This window comes from Castor canadensis, chromosome 17 (assembly GCF_047511655.1).
Source record: "Castor canadensis chromosome 17, mCasCan1.hap1v2, whole genome shotgun sequence".
Classification (NCBI taxonomy): Eukaryota; Metazoa; Chordata; class Mammalia; order Rodentia; family Castoridae; genus Castor; species Castor canadensis.
Window position 1 is genome coordinate 44,509,543 of NC_133402.1, and position 18,209 is coordinate 44,527,751.

An 18,209-nucleotide genomic window follows, 5' to 3' on the forward strand; every position below is an offset into this window, starting at 1 on the left:
TCAGAGAGGTGCAGGTTGCCTTTAATAGCTTGGTTACAAAGGGTCTGTTAACACACTGCAAAACAGAGCTGAGGAGGGCCAGGTGTGCAGACTGCACCCTTACTCAGTGCATACTGGGGGCATGCCCAACCTAGCACTCTGCCACTGGTCCCTGGTGAGTTGGGGACAGCCTGGCACCCACTGTGAGTGCCACATGGAGAGCTGGTGACTGTGCTATGGTGAGGGTAGAGGATAGCAGTGACTTTGGAGCAAAGTGAGGCAGCTGGAGGGGGCAGGGCCAGGATGGGGATGGGTGGGTGGGGCCAGGGCACTGTCAAGAGCTGCCAAGGGTCCTGGCTTCCACCCACCAAGTTGTGACACTGCTGAGTGAGACAGGCACCTGCCACATGGGAACCACATGGCCAAGCAGTGGGTCTGGGTTTAGGCGCAATGCTGCCTGAGTGCCCTCTCGGTGTGTGCTCAAGTGGCAGGCTCCAGGACAGGGCAGTCAGGTGTACTGGTGCTCAGGCTGACTTCTCCTTGCTGCCTTCCTGTGGTTCCTCCTTCAGGTTCTCAGTCACCAGCTTCGTTTGCTGTTGAGAGAACACAGAACGAACACCAGATGAACCACAAAAACCTAAGTGGGAGCACCAATGTGGTAGCAGAGTCCCCACACTAAGTGGAAGCCCAGAAAGCAGCCTCCACCCTCAGGGAAGAGACAAGCTGTCCCTGTGTCACTGTGACATTGAGGAGACAGGAAAGAGCCAAGGAGCAGAAGCACATGGCTGTACTGTGTGAGCCATGCCCATGCAGCAGGGGTTTCAAGTGGCTCCCTGAAGGAGCAGAAAGAGTAATGAGGGAGGAGCGCCCAAAAGAGGACCAGGTGCTGACATGAGGCTACGTCATTGCTCTGTGAGCTGAGCAATTTGTCAGTTTGATCTGTGTGTAGAGAGAGCAGCTATGAGGGCTTCGACACTCCAAATGATCACACTTTCAAGAGTCCCTTGTCCCTGCAGCCACAGGACCACTCTTCAACCCTCTATCCCTCCACCCCCATCCAGCTCACATCCTTGCTGGGTGAAGGGTGAGGTCAAAGAGGTGCTACCCTTCTGGATGACAGGATGAGAGTGGGGGCTGTGGCTTGCCTCCTCCCCACTCCCCAGCCCCACAGGTCCCAGTCACCTCTGTCCTGTGGGTGCACAAAAACATGACTATAGTTTTGCCCTGTTTATTGAATAAATGATTAAGTACTTTGGAATCTGGCTTAAAACACACACACAGATTTTACTTATGGAAAAAAAACCCAGCAAAATCACGGTGAGTTTTCCTGTATTTTGGCTGTCCCTCTTGGAAGCCTGCATGTCACATGGGGTTGGAGGCGATGCCACGCTCAGTCTGGATCTCAGAAAGAAGAAGCCTCTTCCACGGGTGCAGACTAAAGCCCATGCTCCTGCTTTAGCTCTATCCTCTTCCCTGCACCTTGGAATCCTTTTCCTTTGTGTATCTCAGAGGAGCACACTTGCTCCTGAAAAATCTCTGCTCCTGGCACATCTTCCTCTGGGTGAGCCAGCCCAAAGGCCCCTGGGGAGAGGCCTGCGGACCTGTTCTTCCACACCAACACGAGGCTGGGTGAAGGGCCAGATAGTCACCTTGAGCAGCTGAGCAGTGGGGGTGGGCTCCTTCTGCGTGGACGACAGGAAGTAATGTTGGCCTAGGGACACACCCTGCCAGGAAAACCCCAGCAGCAATGTTTTAGTAACCTTGAGCCCAATGGGGTGGTAGAACCCAGAGAAGTGAACCTCTATGCCCTGTGTCTCCCCAGAAGTGGTCCCTCCATCTGCCACCTTTTCTCTTACTGACACCCAGGTTCTCTCACAGCCCATCGGGGCTGCCAGCTACTGGTGGGAAACTGCCCCACAAGGAAAACTGGTATTTCAGCCCAGCCTCACTGCAGGCTCTTCTAGCTGGAACCATTTAATACCCGACTTTTAAAATGTCTTTGGCAGCAAGAAAGAGTGAAGGAATGAGAACTGTTTCCTGATCAATTTGACTGAAGTAGATCACAGGCATTGCACAGGGGGAGGGAATCAGAATGGGTAGCACCTGGGGCTCCTTTTGAGATGCAAATTGCTCCCTCACTGAGGCTTCAGCTGGGAGCCCATGAGGTTCATGACAGGACACACAAGTGGCCAGCAGTCATTCCCTGAATGACTAAGCCCTAAGAGGTCTTTGTCTCACTTTTGGGAGCCACCCCAATGGTGCCCCATTTGTCCATATAACTGAGGTGCCATGGGGGAAGGGCAGCCTGGGACTCTGCAATTCTCTGTGGTGCAGAGCAGCTGGCAGAAGTGGTCTGTACACTTCTGCCTTTCCTCCACTTGTCCCCTAGACAAGTGATGGAGCCTGGTGGTCTGGTCAGGGAAGCCAAGTCTGCCCTAGTCCTCCATCTGTGCTGCTCCTCTCAGAATTTGATCTGCCTCACTGAAGCTTTGTGATCCTGAGTTGCGACTGGGCTGAAGGACATCTTAGGCTGGATAGGTCTTGCTCCTGCAGTGGGCTGGCAGTTTCCTCCAGGAGCGCTGGGCCATGTTGTAGGTCAGCTCTTTGGCTTCTTCTCTCTAGTCACCTAAGGTAAGTGATGTGGGATAATACAACATTATCCCTGGTTAAAAAAAAAAAAAAAACTTGGCTTCTCAAAGGTCACATGTTTTCTCTCATATGTGGAATATAAGCCCAATACAAATACAAGCAATATCATACACACAATAGAAATGTATACAGAACATATATGTATCCCAAAGTGGGAGTGGTAGAGGAGACCAAGGAAGGAAGAAAAGAAGATAGTGAATAAGAATGAGGTTTGTCACATCTGTGTGAGAACAAGATGCAAGGAAAACCATCAAACCGCACAGGGTGGGGGAAAGGGAAAGGCAGTGCAGTGGAAAGCACTATGCAAAAACCCCAGCGAACAATGAACAGACACCTAAACAACAAATAGACACTTAAACAACAAAGGGCAAAAATAAAAAACAGGTCACACTAAGGGAGATCAATAATGGGAGAGAGAGGATGAACAAAAGGAAGTAAAGAAGGTGAATATGGTTGATGCACTTTCTGTACAAGAATGAATACAGAATTTTTTTAAACCTGTAGAAACGACCATAAGAAGGGGACTAAGGTAGAAAGGAGAAAAATGGAGGGGATGAGCCAACTGGATTATAATGCATATGCACATGGAAATGTCACAAGGAAACTCCAAGTATAGCTATCTTTAAAAAACAACAACAAATGTCTTTTTCCAAAAATGGAGGGAGGGCATGAAGGTAAATCAGGTCCTGTCTGGGGGTTGCAATAGTGTGTGTGTGGGGAGGATAAAGGAAAGGATGTGGGAGGGAGAATCTGGTGGAAATATTAGGTATGCATGCATGAAAATGGAAGATTGAGACCTGCTGAAACTGTTCTAAGAACGGGAGACGGGGTTAAAGGAGAGAATGGTGGAGGGGTGAATTTAACTAAGATATATTGTAAGAACTTTTGCAAATGTCACAATGTACCTCCAGTACTACAATAATATAATAATAAAAAATACCTGGCTTCCATGAGGACCCTTAAATTAAAACCTTCATAAAAATACAGGTGGGATAAAAGAGTTGACGTTTTCTCTACAAAATAATAACAGTACAAAGAGAGAATGGAATTTTCCTTCAACTCATGATCAGTAAAACACTCATGCTCCAAATTGTTCTTTAAAAAGCCCAGGCTGATTTTTCACATCATTACTAGTAATGACTATAATAGGCGCCTAACCATTTAGTGTGTTGGCCAAATGCTCAGTTTCATCTGGGGAAGGGTATGTAACTGGATCCCCTCTTTCCTGTGGAGAAGTACAACAAATGTTCTGAGGGCAGGCGATGCTGAGTGGTAGAGACCTGCCTAGCACACACAAGGTCTGGGGTTCTATCCCCAGTACTGAAAGAAAACAAAACAAGACTTTCTGAAACTGGCACTGTTTTGGAGACCTGGGACGGCCATCATGGTCCCCACAGACCACAGATGGCTCCTGTGGCCTCCCAGGCTTGTATCAGAGACTACCCCTGGCTCAGCTCAGAGTCCACTATAGAATTCTTATATTTACAGCACTTAGGAAATCGCCAACTGAGCTTATCTACTGCCCAAGTTGATGTCTACTACAGAAAGGCCCCATGTGAGCGGCTCCGGATAGAAGGATGGAAAGCCCCACACATTTGTCATTCCCCATTCACTGGTGGGCTTTCAGACCTCTAGGCTCTCTTCACTGGTGGGCTCCCGAGCTCTTTAAGCACAGAGCAGAGTAGCTGGGATGGAGCCAGGCTGCTGGCTTTTGAGGGCAGGTGGCTGACACAAAAATGGGGTCCTCGGGCCAGTTCAGCTCAGCAAGAACACCTGGCTCCCCTCAAGTAAGCAGGACTCTGAAATAATCCCAGTTTGACCACAAGCACCCTGCACCTGGTGATGTCGTGGCTTTGACAGGCCCGGCAGCAGTGAGCACAGGGCCAGGCAGCCTGGCAGGTGCTGAGGGAGATGCGCCTGCCTGCCCCACTTCAGAGGCTGCTTCATTTTAATACTTGACAGAAGTGACATGGAAGACTTAACATGACACGAGTGGAAAAGAGGTCTGGGGGTGCATTGGGAGGAGGAGAGGCTGATGGGGTGAATTTGATCAAAATACATTATATGCATGTATGTGAATATCACAATGTATAATCACTTTATGCTAATGAATTTTTTTTTTAAAAAGAAATGAAATGGAAGACTTAGCCTGCACTGTCCAGTTTCACCTTCCTAACCCAGGCCAGTTCCTTGTCTCAGGAACTCCCTGCCAGCCAGCCAGCGGCTTCTCACACCAGAGCCACAGGCCCTTGCCCTGGCCCACTCCTCTCCTTTCTGTCCTTTGGCAGGTCCCACCCACTCTGCCTGCCAAGCACATCCTTCCTCCCCTTTAGGCCTGTCATCCACCTATGCTGAGACCACCTGCCAGGTTCTCCACTCTTGTCCCAAAGCAGCCCAAGCAATGTTGGAATGTGGGAACACACTGTGCTGAAGGCTTCCCATCAAGCTTTGGTCTAAAATCCAACCCCTACTTTTCTCGACCCTTCCTCACTGAGTCCACTGCTTGGGCTCTGCTCCAAATGCCTGCTCCTTCCACCTCTGAGCTCTTCAGTCTGCCCCTGATCTCTGCAGGCAGGTTTCTTCCTGCTACTCAGTCCTTAGCCTGTCTCCTCCCCACAGGGGCCACCTGTCACCCTCCTAACCCTCCATTTTAATTTCTGCACTCCTCTTTATCTGCTGGCTTTCCATTATCTCTGTGCATATTTTTGTCTGTTTTAGATGCTATGTCCCACCTAGTGTACAATTTCTGGAGAGCAGGGCTATGACTATAACAGGGCCAGCACTGACTTGGTGTCAGTGAGCACTGTGGAGTGACCAGCAGAGCTGCAGGCCCCAGCAGCCACTGCTAATTCAGTCAGCAGTCTCAGTGTAATTAAGGCTGTCTGGGGAAGCCTCCTTTCTTCTTTGCATATAAACAAGACATACTGGAGTTCTCGAAGTCAGCATTGCTCTCTGGACACACGTTTACACATCTGCTTGTCAGTTCATGGGATGGCAGAAAACACAACAAGGCTGCAGATCTGAACTCTATCCCCAAAGGTTCTGTCTGGCTCAGTGGGGGCCGTTATCTTTTGGAGTTTCTGCCACACCCCTCAGGTGCGGCTCTAGAAAGGTGGCCTGCAATTATAGCAGGGCAGGAGGAGGAAGGAGGAAACGCAAAGGCCACCAGGAAGGTTGCCAGATTGCCAGCTTGGTCACAGTGCAAACTAAGCCTCCTCCAGGTAAACCAAACCCCACTGAAAAGGAGCCCCTCACACAGCAGGTGGGTGTAAGTGTCCAGCAGCTGTCAGCTAGTGAGGTAAGCCTGGGGCTGGGAAACATCAGTTCTCTGGAAACAAAGGGAGGTTTCGGCCCTGCTGTATCTGCACATGTGGGCTTCAGAGCAAAAGCAGAACCTAAAGGCAGTTTGAAAGGAAACTTCACAGATACTTTGTGAGGGCAAATTGCCTGCAGTGGAGAGTGAGGGGCCCACAGAAACTAGACACTGGCACAGCCTTCTTGGGGAGCTCACTTACTTTGCTGCAGCTGACCCCCAAACCCAGGCTGCTGACATTGTCATAGGCCTGCCATGAAGTGCCACGGGTGGCTGAAAGGAAATGGATACCAACACAGTGACTGAGCAAAACTGAGAGAGTGGTCACCTCCCTGGGCGTGGGAAACACTGGGTACAGCAAGCACTCATCGGAGCTGCTGACCACCTGGGTTCCATGTGCATTCCAACAGAGTGGGTGCTGGTGTCTTCTCCAAGTTATGGGTAACCCAAATGTGATCCTTGCCATTTAGGCAAAATATACATGAAAGCACTGAGCAAGTATTTACTATCACTCTCCATGCCAGGCACTGTTCTAAACGCTTGGTCTCTGCAAACACACGTATTCCTCAGAAGCATCCTAGGAGAGACAGCATTGTCAACACTCTGAAGAAGAAATGGAGGCACAGCGAGGCTGAGAGGCCTGCCTGCCATCATACAGCCCTCAGGAGGTTTCAGCCCAGGCTATCCGGCTGCCAAAGCCCTGGTTCCTGACGAGCACGCTGCCATGCCCTTCCCTGAGATGGGATGTCAGTGATGTTACTGCAACAGCACCCGGCTCTCTGCTGGGTCACTGTGCTTCGAGATCTAGATGCAGCAGTATCCCATGTCTATCTGCTGAGGTTTTACTGGTATTTTTGGCTATCTGGTGACGCTTAAATTCTGGCTTATCATACCTGGCTTAGAAATTTGGCTTCTGCTAAATCTGAGACCAAGGCAGCCAGCTCTAGAATCTACCATATTAACCCGTCCTGAGTTTCAGCATACATTTAAGCAAGATATTAAAAGGAAGCTGATGTGGCGGTGCATGCCTGTAATCCTAGCTACTTAGGAGGCAGAGGCAGGAGGTTTGTAAGTTTGAGGCCAGCCCAGGCAAAGTTAGCAAGACCCGGTTTCAAAAACAAAACACAAACAAAAGGGCTGGGGGCATGGCTCAAGTGGCAGAATGCTTGCCTAGTGCAGGAGGGGCCCAAGGTTCAATCTCTACCACCACCACCACCCAAAGGAAAAAAAAGATATTAATAGGTGCTTAAAAACTCCAGAAAGTCTAAGAATCAATTAAAAAATTATCCACAAGTCCATGATTTTTTTTGAAAGGCTTCTAAAGCAAATAAGAAAGGTGAAAAATGTCATGAGAAAGTTAGGTGGCAAATGCACAAATGCTGGAGCAGCCAAACTGAGAAAGAAGGCTGATGATGGTGAGCTGCTGCTGAGAGAGCTCCTCTGAGGTAGAAGTTTAAATATTTAGGAAACCAGGACCTGGCAACAGTCTGCAATCTACTAAACAAGAGAAGAAAGGGTAAAATGAGCCATGAGTGAGGAAATCAGTTGACAGATATTCCTTTAAAAGACTATGTGGTGAGCTCAATGAACAGATGCTTTCTGGAAATATCCACCTAAAGAGTAGAGAGCAAGGGCTCTGGAGACATCAACCAAAGGAACAGCAGAGCAAGTGGCCTTGACCCCGTTTATTTAGGACCCACATGTAGGGTCACAGTAGAATGCAAATGAAATGTGTAAAGTACAGGTAAGAAAAAGAATCAAAGTCCCTAAGACCAAAAACAAGTTATGACTTACCATGAGGAAATATGTACAAAACTACAATGAGCTTCTGTCAAACAGCCATTAACTATGTTCATTACAACAACATAAGTCAATGTGTGACAAAGGTAAGGGTGATGAAGACACAGAAGTAACCAACCATGGCTGAGGGGACAGAAAAGATGGGTGAAGGTGACACCAATTTTGTGTGAGAAAAGGAAAAGTTTGGCAAATCTTAATGTAAAAAAACAGTATTCTGGTCAGTTTTCCCCAAAGTCAGAGGACAGTGACTGTCTCTTTAAATGGCTTCTAAGGTATACTGCACTGAAGTAACCAGATCTGGACATATAATATTATTTTGCAAACTGAAGAGTGGAGAGGCCCCCTTTGTGTAGGTCCTGCTATAGTGCAGGACTGGGCTGCTTCCGAGGAGAGCTGGCCTGCAACCTCCTTGCTCATCCTCCATCCTGTGGAATCAACACGTGCAGTGGTGACACTGAGGCATGAGCCCAGCTGCCAGATCACCCCGGTGACCAGCAGCTCCTGCCATGGAGGACGAGGTGTGATGCTCACTCAGGAACTACCTCTCTTGTGATCTGAATGCAGGCCACCTGCTGCCTCTCCTCTTGATCCCAGGGGATGGGTTTTCTGGGACTTCTGGACACTATTCCCTTCCAGTCTGGGAGCCCTGGGAGCTGGGGAGAGGAGGTGTCCCTCCATCACAGTGTGAATCTGTGACGGCCAGCTTACCCTCCAGGTGTACTCACACATGCTGTTAGGGTCCTTATCCCAGAGCCTGATCTTCTGGCTCCAGGTTGGTGGCTAGAGATCAGCCCAGGGCTCTGGGATCAGGCCTGGAGAGGAGGTGTATACAGAACAGTGGACACAGCACAAGTGGCTGCTCCGAAGGAGTCCCCCACCCCCCCTAGGCTCCGTTAGTGAAACTTGTGGCTGAGTGACATTCTCAGACCTGGCAGTTTTATTGGGTTACAGTATACCACAAAAACTTAAATTTTATAGTAGAAATGAACACTGCCCTGAGTTGGGGTGACTCAGTGGTGACCATTTGAGGCAGGTGCTTATGGTGGTCAGAGGCCATTCAGTACCTAGACTCTCACTTGAGTCCTGAGTCACAGAGGACAAAGGCACACAATTTCACTGTGGCATGGGAAAGAAACCTAGAGTTTAGAAAATAAAAGGACAGAGTAAACAGTCTCCTAAATGGCATACAGGGAACAGTCCACTACCCACATCGGGGGTCAACAAAGATTTGTTTTAACTTAAACATTTCTCTTCAATATGGAGGCAGAATAACTGTAAACCCAAGGCACCACCATCAGTTACTACCAGAAAACAGAAAGCAGGATGAGCAAGAAGGGCTGCTCAGAGGTGCCTGGAGTGGGGATCTGCATCCCTTTAAAGTGCCCAGCAAGGCAGGAGAGGCCCCTGTAGCTGCAGAGGGACTGGCTCCTTCCTTCAGAAACACCAAACTTATCACCAAAGAGACAGCCCAATTGATGAGGCCACGATTTCAGGCCACAGGGAAAGCACCATCATCTTTACAAACCTTTCCCAAAGGCAGCACCCCCCGCCATCTGAACACTGCATGTTAAATGCACGGTCCTTTGATAAACACAAATAGATTTATCCTCTATCAATATCATCTAATATTTCAAAATCAATATTGCTACTGAAACAAAACTGATATAACTATAACATTGATTCTCAGCGCTCTGTACTTCTTCACTACATGAGAGATGACCATGTACCCTACCGTTCACCTCCAGGGGCAGGCCCCCTCCCTGGTCAGATAAGAATGGCTTCCTGAGCGCTGATGGCTGTATCACTAGAATTGCTAGCACCAGAAGCCCATTTGAAGAGCCAGGGTTAAACTGGAGTCAGGAATGATGGATTTTAGCCCCTGGCGCACTTGTCATTCTTCTCCCTCGCAAAGGTTAATTCTCACTCACTCCCAGCAATAAGCCTCAGTAAGCAGCATAATGACTGCTTCTCCTGTATACCTTTCACTTCAGCGTGACTTTCCATTGCCTGTTCTCCCTCCTGGCTGAGTGCAGCCTCTGTTAAGAAATGCTGACGGCTAAATACAGGGTAATGAAAATGTCTGCAACACGCCTCACTCTCACTGCTGGGCTACGGGTCTCCAGGCAAGAAGCTGCCAGTCAGCATTTTCTGAAATCTTGAACTGAAGTGACACAATGCATCCCAGTAGGTGACGACAGTAGGCTCAGGGCTACCCACAGCACTTGAACCCCCAAGGGACTACCTGGCATCCAGGTAAGACTTGTGTCATGATGCAGTTAGTAATAAATTAGGAGCCTATTTTTTTCTTTTTACTGACTAAACCTGTTATTGATATAAATTTGAATCTGGAGTGCTCCCCATAGGCCCATGTGTTAAAGGTTGTACCCCAACTTGGCGCTATTGGGAAACCTGAAGAGGTGGGGCCTAGTGGGACATCTTTAGGCATTTGGGGGTATGCCTTAGAGAGATTGTGGGACCCCAGTCTCTTCTTTCTCTCTTCCTGGCTCATGATAAGACCAGTTTTGCTCTGCCATGATCTCCTGACATAATGTGCCATCTTGTCACAGGCCCCAAAGCAATGGGGCCAATTGATGATGGACTGGAAGCTCCAAGACTGCATGAGGCCAAACAGCCTCTATCTCTTTGTAAGTTGATTGCCTCAGGTGCTGGTTATAGGAATGGATTGCTGACCAACACAATTATACAGCATGGAGTCAACCCTTGAGGAGTTTCAAACTATTCCAGAAAGACATTCTTCTGTTCCAGACTCCTGTGACTTGCTGTGGAAAAGAGGGAACCAGTTGTCCTGTTGTACCTACAACTCTGGAGCCCCAGGAGTTTGCTTGAGGATTGTATTCACCTACTTCTTTGAGCCAGAAGACAATTTTTGTTTAAAGGAGTCCCTCTGCTTCAATCTTCTTTCTGAGAGCAATCTGAGAGAAATTTCTTTTAAAGAAAAGAAAGAGCTGGGCATGAGGTATGTACTTGTAATCCCAGCTACATGGGAGGCCTGTAGGTAGGAGGATAATGGTCTGAAGCTGGTTCCAAGCAAAACTGCAAGACCCTATTGAAAAATAACTAAAAGAAGCAAAAAAGGGCTCGGGGTTGGGGGGCGGTGAATCAAGTGGTAAAGCACCTGCCTAGCAAGCTTGAGGCTATGAGTTCAAATCCCAATACTGCCAATAAAAGGGTAGGAAGCAAGAAAGGGGATAGGGATAGGAAGGAGGGAGGGCTGAGAGAGTTTTCTAGGCTCTGAGCAGGGAGCCCCTGACACCTGATCTGAGAAACAAAACCCCTCCCAGTGGAAATGGTACCCTTCTGTGGGCTGGGTCTCTGCAGTCATGTCCTCAGACAAGTTCTCCTCACCAAGGACTCAGGTTACTGCAAGGTATCTAAAAATTGTGCCTTTTGAAAGGTATGTGTGTGTCTGAATCAGCTGACTGTGCACGAGGCGGTGAGAATGGGCAGGGCCCAGCTGTGTCTTTGGACCCTACAGTGGCCTGAGGAGGGGAAGGGGTGCGTCCTCCTGGAGACAGCTGCCAGGTGAGTAAGGTGAGACTTTCCTAAGGTCTGGGCAGAAGCCAGGGGTCTCAGTAGGGATGGGTCAGGCAGATCTGATCCTAGGAAGACAACTAAGAAGAGGACTAAGGCCTCAGAAGTATGCAGAACATCTGTCTTCTCTGTACTCAATGAAAGATGGCGGCCCCCACCAAGCCAGAATCTTAAGGCTGGGCCCCAGATCTGCAGCTCTGCTGCCAGGGCAGGGAACTGTAGGGACTCTGAAGTCCTGGCCTTCCTAACATGCAGCCCATGCTACTGTTGTGTTTTCTAACATCCTATGACATGACCAGCAAATGTGTATCCAGAGAGCAAAGCTGACTTCAAGAACTCCAGTATGTCTTATTTATATATGCGGGAGAAAGAAGTTTCCCTGAATGACTTTATTATTTTTTTTGGAACTGAAGGGGGTGTAGGTATGAGATACCCTCCCCACTTTTCCCAGATACTCCAAAGAAAAGTGTGAGAGGAAGTGGGCAGCTTCTGAGGTCACATAGATATCACTCAACACTGTAACAGTGTGCCTCTCAAGAAGGCCACTGCAGAGTCTTCAACAGAGCTGTGGAATGACTTCTTCTTTTTTAAAAGTATTTTTAATTAAACTTAACACATAAATTGTACAGATTTGTAGATTTCACTGTGACCTTCCATACATGTATACATCACACTTTGATCAAGTCTATCCTTCCTAACACCCTCTCTGGCCCTCCCTTCTGCCTGCCTCTTTTCTCCTTCTTTGGGCCCTAATAGTCCCAATTTTTGGTCATTGTTTCCTCCCTTAGTTTCCACATATTCGAGAGAGAGAAAACTTGCAGTATTTGTCTTTCTCAATCTGGTTTTTTTCACTTAACATGATGATCTCCAGCTCTATCCATTTTCCTGCAAATGACATCATTTCATTCCTTACTTAATACTCCATTGTGTATATATACCACATTTTCTTCATCCATTCATCTGTTGACGGGCACCTAGACTGTTCCCATAGCTTGGCTTGTGTGAACAGTACAGTGATAAACAGGGTGTGCAAGTATCTCTATTGTATGCTGACTTAGTTTTCTTCAGGTATATGCTCACAGTGGTAGCTCTCAATTTAGTTTTTTGAGGAATCTCTGTGTTGATACCAATAGTGGCTAGACTAATTTACATCCCACCAACACTGCATAGGTGTTCCTTTTCCTCCAAATCTTCACCAGCATTTGTTACTTATTATTTTTATTAAAAACAAGGTGGAATCTCAATGTAGTTTTGATTTGCATTTCCTTGTTGGATGAAGCTGTTGAGCATTGTTTTCATAGATTTGTCGGCCATTTGATTTGTTCATATCTTTAGCCCATTTACTGATTGGGTTGCTTGGAATGGCTCATTTCTGCATAGACCAAGCTGCCATTCTCTGAAGAGCAGCTGATCTGATGAGTCCCTTTCCTTCTCTACTTTGGTGTAGGCCCCAGAGTCCTGAGCATGGTGGGAGCCGTACTGTCTCCCCAGAATCACAGACAGAGGCTTCCTGTGGAGATCTGGGAGTGTGGTTTACCCACACTGGTCACTGACAATCTTAACTGAAAGCTTCACCCTCTTAGGGAAATAGGGGGTAATGGCACAAGTGTATGCACAAGAGCAGAGCGTGGCTTCATCTCTGAGGAGGAAATGCCTTTCACATCCATGTGCACCTCAGTTTTGAAAACAGAGAAATGCAAGCCCTGGTGTGATTAGAATATGGGACTGGGAGAAGGAATCAGAGGAACTGAGTCTGTACCCATGCACAGCCTGGTCAAACAGTTGCCAGCTCCTCCTGAGCATGCAATAGGGACACACGGCCCAAACAAGTGCTGGCAAGAGGTGAGCTGAGATGGGTTCTCAGAGCCATGATGATTGGAGGCTGGCACTGAAATCAATCATGGACTCAATCATGTCAACTGCCAAGAGCATTCCTCCTTTGTTCGTTGGCCTTCGACATCAGGGCAGGGCTCTGAGAGGCAGCATGCAAGGACATGGGCTTATATGGCTATGTTGCTGACCATATGCCAAAGGCTCTTTTGCAGTCCTACCAAAATGATGGCAGTGTAATGCCAGCTAATTTACTATTCTATATATGATATCTCAGGTTCATCTTTGTTGACCTAATGGAAATGGGAAAGTTCTGATCTTTCTTAGGACCCAGATGCATGGGTGAATGTAGATGTTCTGCTTCATTAAGTGAAGTCAATATCACATACTTAGGTATGTTACTGAAAAAATATACTCTGAGTGCAGACAAAGACTAAAAGTTTGGTCTAAGATGTTGTGGTTCTCCCTACACAGCACATACAGAAAAGCATGCAAACCTGGAAGAGAAGCAATAAAATGCACTTCCTGAGACTCTGAGGTCACCACAGAAGAAAGCCAGTCCTAAGTTACCTCTTCATCCCAGCTCCACCCGTTTCTATTCACTGCTTCTGAGTGTAAGTATGCAGCTGCACTGCACATTTTAAGACAGCAATGGCTTCCTCTCTGTGCCCATAATGCAAACACTTTTCAGAAACTAAGACATTCTAGAAAGATGGCACTTAGCCCACAAGTCCAGTGCTCTCTTTAGTCTGAAAGAGATGCTGGGCACAGTTTAGGTTAAGCTGTGATCACCATGATCCAGCATCACATCGCCACGGACAAAAGGTGTCCAAAAATAAGGCATGACACCCACTGTGTTAGAACTCCGCCTCCCTGCTTTATTTTTTAGAAACAGGAGCTGATCCATCTAATAGCTGTTGAAATCAACATGTCCTCAGATATCAACATGCCTTCTCTCACACTACTGTTTTCTTGTGTGCAGCCAAGAGCAACTGACAGCACAAGAGATGAGCTGCTCCCTAACTGGCGTTCCCTGGTGAAGACTATAAAATATACATGTTTTTGCCTATTACCCTGAATGATCGGTAAGCCATGCTTTCAAGAGGACACGGAATAAATGTTGTAGGAGCACATGGACAGGTTTTCCTGGAGTGATTCTGTGTCACCTAGCAAAGTCTTTGGTTGATTCACAGCTAACTTAAGTGCTTCCAGGGGAAGGAAGCAAAATATCATTTCCAAACATCATTTTGGACAAGGCGAGAAAAAATTCTTGCAGCAAATAATCATGTACCATATCAGGTTGTGGATATCTCTTTTACTGCTCTTTGAACCAAGTGTTCCAGATAAACACGATCTTACTTATGCAGGCCTCACTCCATGGGCACAGGAACCATTGGAAGGGAAGAGTAAAACACCCATCCTGACTGATAAAACATGCTCAGGGACAAACCCCACCAGTTTTATTTTCAAAAGGGAACTGATGTCAGTATGCAGACCTCTTCAGTGTCCTCAGTAAAGCCAGTTACTCCCCATGCATGTACATCACATCAGCCAAATGTCCCAGTGGGGAGGAAGTGATGGCTGGCCACAGAGGAAACACAAAGTAGATGGAAATAGAACAAAACAAAGCAGTGGGGTGAGTCATAGTCCACAGGCCTCAACACAGGACAAGGACAACTATTCTAAACAAAGCCCTCATCAGGTACAAAGACACATCACCAATAGTGACTACCACCAGTTCTGGAGTTCCTGCTCTCCAGGGAGCAGTCTTCATCCTCAGAGAAGCAGAGTCCACACACCCACCAGTGTTTTAGCAGTAGGCTAACCCAGGAATTTTCAGTCCCTGGGAGAGTGTGGAACACACCTCGGCTCTGGACTGACCCAGTGACAAAAATGAACTGGACCTTGGACCCCCGTCTGGGGTCTCCTCTCCCAGTCCTCTACGGCCCTTCCTTTTCCTTCCCTGCTGCCCAGAAGCTCAGCATGGGGCTACCATGCAGGCTGGGCAGGAGGCCCTGGAGAAATTACAAATATCCTCTTGGCTCTTACTCTCAACCTTCGTGCCCAGCATACTGACCAGCTGAAGGTCTCTAGTTCAGGGTTTTCCTGTTTCTGAGATCTGTGGCTTTGCGTAATACATGAATTCTGACTGCTCTCTGAAGACACCACCCATGGGCCACATCTTCCATGAAGCCTCCCTGCCTGTTACAGGTGGGACTGGCACGCTCTACTGTAGGCTTCCTCTGGACCATGCTCTGTATGCAGAAGACCCCAGGGTAAGAGCTGCCTGTTGGCTTCCCACATCTGAGCTATAACACAGAACTGAAGGTGAGCCAAAAGAAAACAGGGTGAGGAGGAGTTATGCACACTGTACTGAAACCAATTACTTCTGCCCTTTGCCTTGACCACAAACACATCCTTGGGTAGAGAAGGTGCAAAAGTAGGCTCATCCTCTGCCATCCAGACCCTACTCCTGCAGAGAGGCCAGTTCTGCAGCTGGAGGAGAGCTGGGGCTGTAGTTGAGGAATTAATACTATCCCATGAGACAATCTTTGAATGCAAAGATGCAAAAGCCCACCTGACATTTTCAGATGCTCTATGCAGACAGCTTTAAGTGTACAATGAAGTGTCCTTTCATTTAGTGAGTCCCAAACTGATGCCATATTGATAAATCCAAGGGCATTTCCTGGTCCTCATCTTGGGACTGATATTCTGACCAACCTCCTTGAAACAGTTTCTGCTCTTGACTGTGTGACATGCTTGGCATGAGGTTTTGCTTCTGGCATGCCCTTAGAGGTGGGCATTTCTCAAGAGTCCATTGTAGGTCCTCTCTTCCCCCTAGATCAGCATAACAGAATTTGTGATGATGGGAGTGTTTACTGAGCATCTATAATTTGCTCAGTGCAACTGAGGAACTGAATTTGTCATCTGATTTCACTTGAACTAATTTAAATTTCAATAGCCACAGATGGCTGGTTGCTACTGTGGGCAGCACAGTTCTAATGCTATCCCCGAGACCATGGGTACCCACGGGATCAGCCACAATCTACACGCAGACCACGCACACATCTTCACTCCTAGCCCAGATTTCCCTGAAGCACACTCACATAACCAATGTCTACCTTGCATCTGCCCTTGGCAAAATTAAATTCAAGGTCACCTTTCAAAGCCAGGCTGCCTTCTGATCTAGTGAACTGCACAGCTGTCTACCCAGGAGAATAGCTGAAGAGCCTAGGAACACCAAGTTTGACTGAGTTCATCTCCTAATCACTTCTAAGTCTTTCTACTTCTGTACATTCTGATCTTCTTCACATGATTCACATGGAACAAGTTTCTTATTAGTCTACTGGTACCTTCTCTGGCCATATGCCCTAATGTGACCTAAATCTGAACATACAGGTGAGGCACCCATGCTGAAGCCCTTCAGTGACTTCCTGGACTTTGGGGATAAAACAAGCAGCCTTGAGTGCAAGGCTGACTCTCTACCCCTTCCTCTCTCCCTCCAGTCTCACTGGTCTCTTCTGCCTCCTGCAGCTACCACGGAGGGATATTATCATTTCTTTTTTGCCTCTTTCCCACTTTCCAATGTCACCTTTTGAGCTTCTGGGAGAAAACAAAAACCTTCCTGTTACCCACACCATGGAACTTCCCAAAGAACTGCCCCAAGTAATGGATGCTGCAGAAGCAAAGTCTGCTCACTTGCTTCTTCCCTCACCTCTGTCCTCCCACAGACAGCAGAGTTGGAGGGGATGGTGGCTCTCCTGCCAGCTGGGCAGCACAGTCTGCCAGTAAGAGGGGACACTCCTCACAAACAGACCCACCCCACATGTCCTGGTCAGCTTGCATGATGAAGAGGTCTTCTTTACCTTTTGCCAAATCTCCCACAATGCTCCTTCCTTCCAGGACCCACCTTGGGAGTCATAAGAGAAACGACAACGGTGAGAGCAGCTAGCATTTGCTTTGTGCTGATCACTCTGCCAGGACTGAGTGAGCTATTTTCACAGCTCTGTGAGGTCATCCCCATTTTGTAAAGCAAGACCCTATGACCTAGAGAGGGAAAGTAGTCTGTCCTCAGTGTCAGGTCGTTCTGAGCACTCCTGAATTCCTTCATTCAACTGATATACAACTCACTGCCACACCAAGTATGATGGAAGGGCTGGCAGCCTGAGCTTCACCTGTCACAAGATGGAACCTGGGGCTCACCCAGACCTGCCAAATCAGAAGTTGCATTATAACAAGATTTGGGGGAGGTGGGCAGAGTGTCAAGGTCATGGTACAGTGTGAGAAACATGACACTGATGTGCCCAGTGTAACACAGAATAAAACTGAAGTCACTAGACCATCCAACAGTTCACTAAAAACCTCCTATTTAGTGAATAGGAGGTCCAGCTGGGAGTCCAGCAGAGAAGTGGGCGGGCCGAGGGGTCTGGCAGTGCTGGGCAGGAGGTCACTGTAGTGGGCTCTGGTGAGTGGAGAAGAAAGTGCTGGATCAAGTGTTAATGGAGGGAGGGTGCGGGTGAGAGTGAGAGGGGCTTTCTGAGCAGGGCGAGCAGTGTGAAGGTGGAGGAGAAAGTCAGAGAGTCAATGGCATAGAAGAGCTGGCCCTGACGCCTGGGGTCCCCTTTGTTTGGGGCAGTATCATTGCCACAGCCTCGGGTTACATAAGCTGCCCTGGCCACCTCATTCTGGCTCATTTGGACTTGGAGCCAAGGACCAAGTTGCTTTTCTCACATGTGCTTCGTTTAGTCAGATTTTTTTTTTCATGTGCCTGTACTTTTGTGAGTGATTTTAAAATTAAAAAAAAAAATAAATGAATAAAAGACCTTTAGTTTATCCTGACTAAATTTTAACTTGTCCCGTTCTGACTTCCCCACAGAGGCCTATCAAGTGCTTCGCCATCTTTCCACCTTCAATTTCAGGATTTTCCTACTGGAATTTCTTGTAAGCTTTCACTTATTAGAACCACATCATGTTCTCCTGTTGCTGACCACTGTGTCCCCACAGGCTCTACTTCCTCCTGGAGGGAAGAGTCCACTTTTCACAGTAGAAGGAAAACTTGCAGGTATCTTCTCAGTCCTCCACAATC

At 47.7% G+C, this 18,209-nt stretch overlaps 1 protein-coding gene across 4 annotated transcripts in view; it reads right to left on the minus strand.

Moving 5' to 3' along the window:
* The window catches only part of Ano10 (anoctamin 10), a 189,410-nt gene continuing 171,201 nt past the window's right edge, over window positions 1–18,209 (minus strand). For 3 of the 4 annotated variants that reach the window (XM_020186305.2, XM_074059959.1, XM_020186304.2), the window contains one exon: window positions 1–572. In XM_020186305.2, the coding sequence (XP_020041894.1) occupies window positions 504–572 (69 nt within the window). In that variant the 3' untranslated portion in view covers window positions 1–503. Of the gene's footprint in view, window positions 573–2,455; window positions 2,606–18,209 lie in introns of those variants that run through there. The other variant, XM_074059958.1, reaches the window with a different exon arrangement.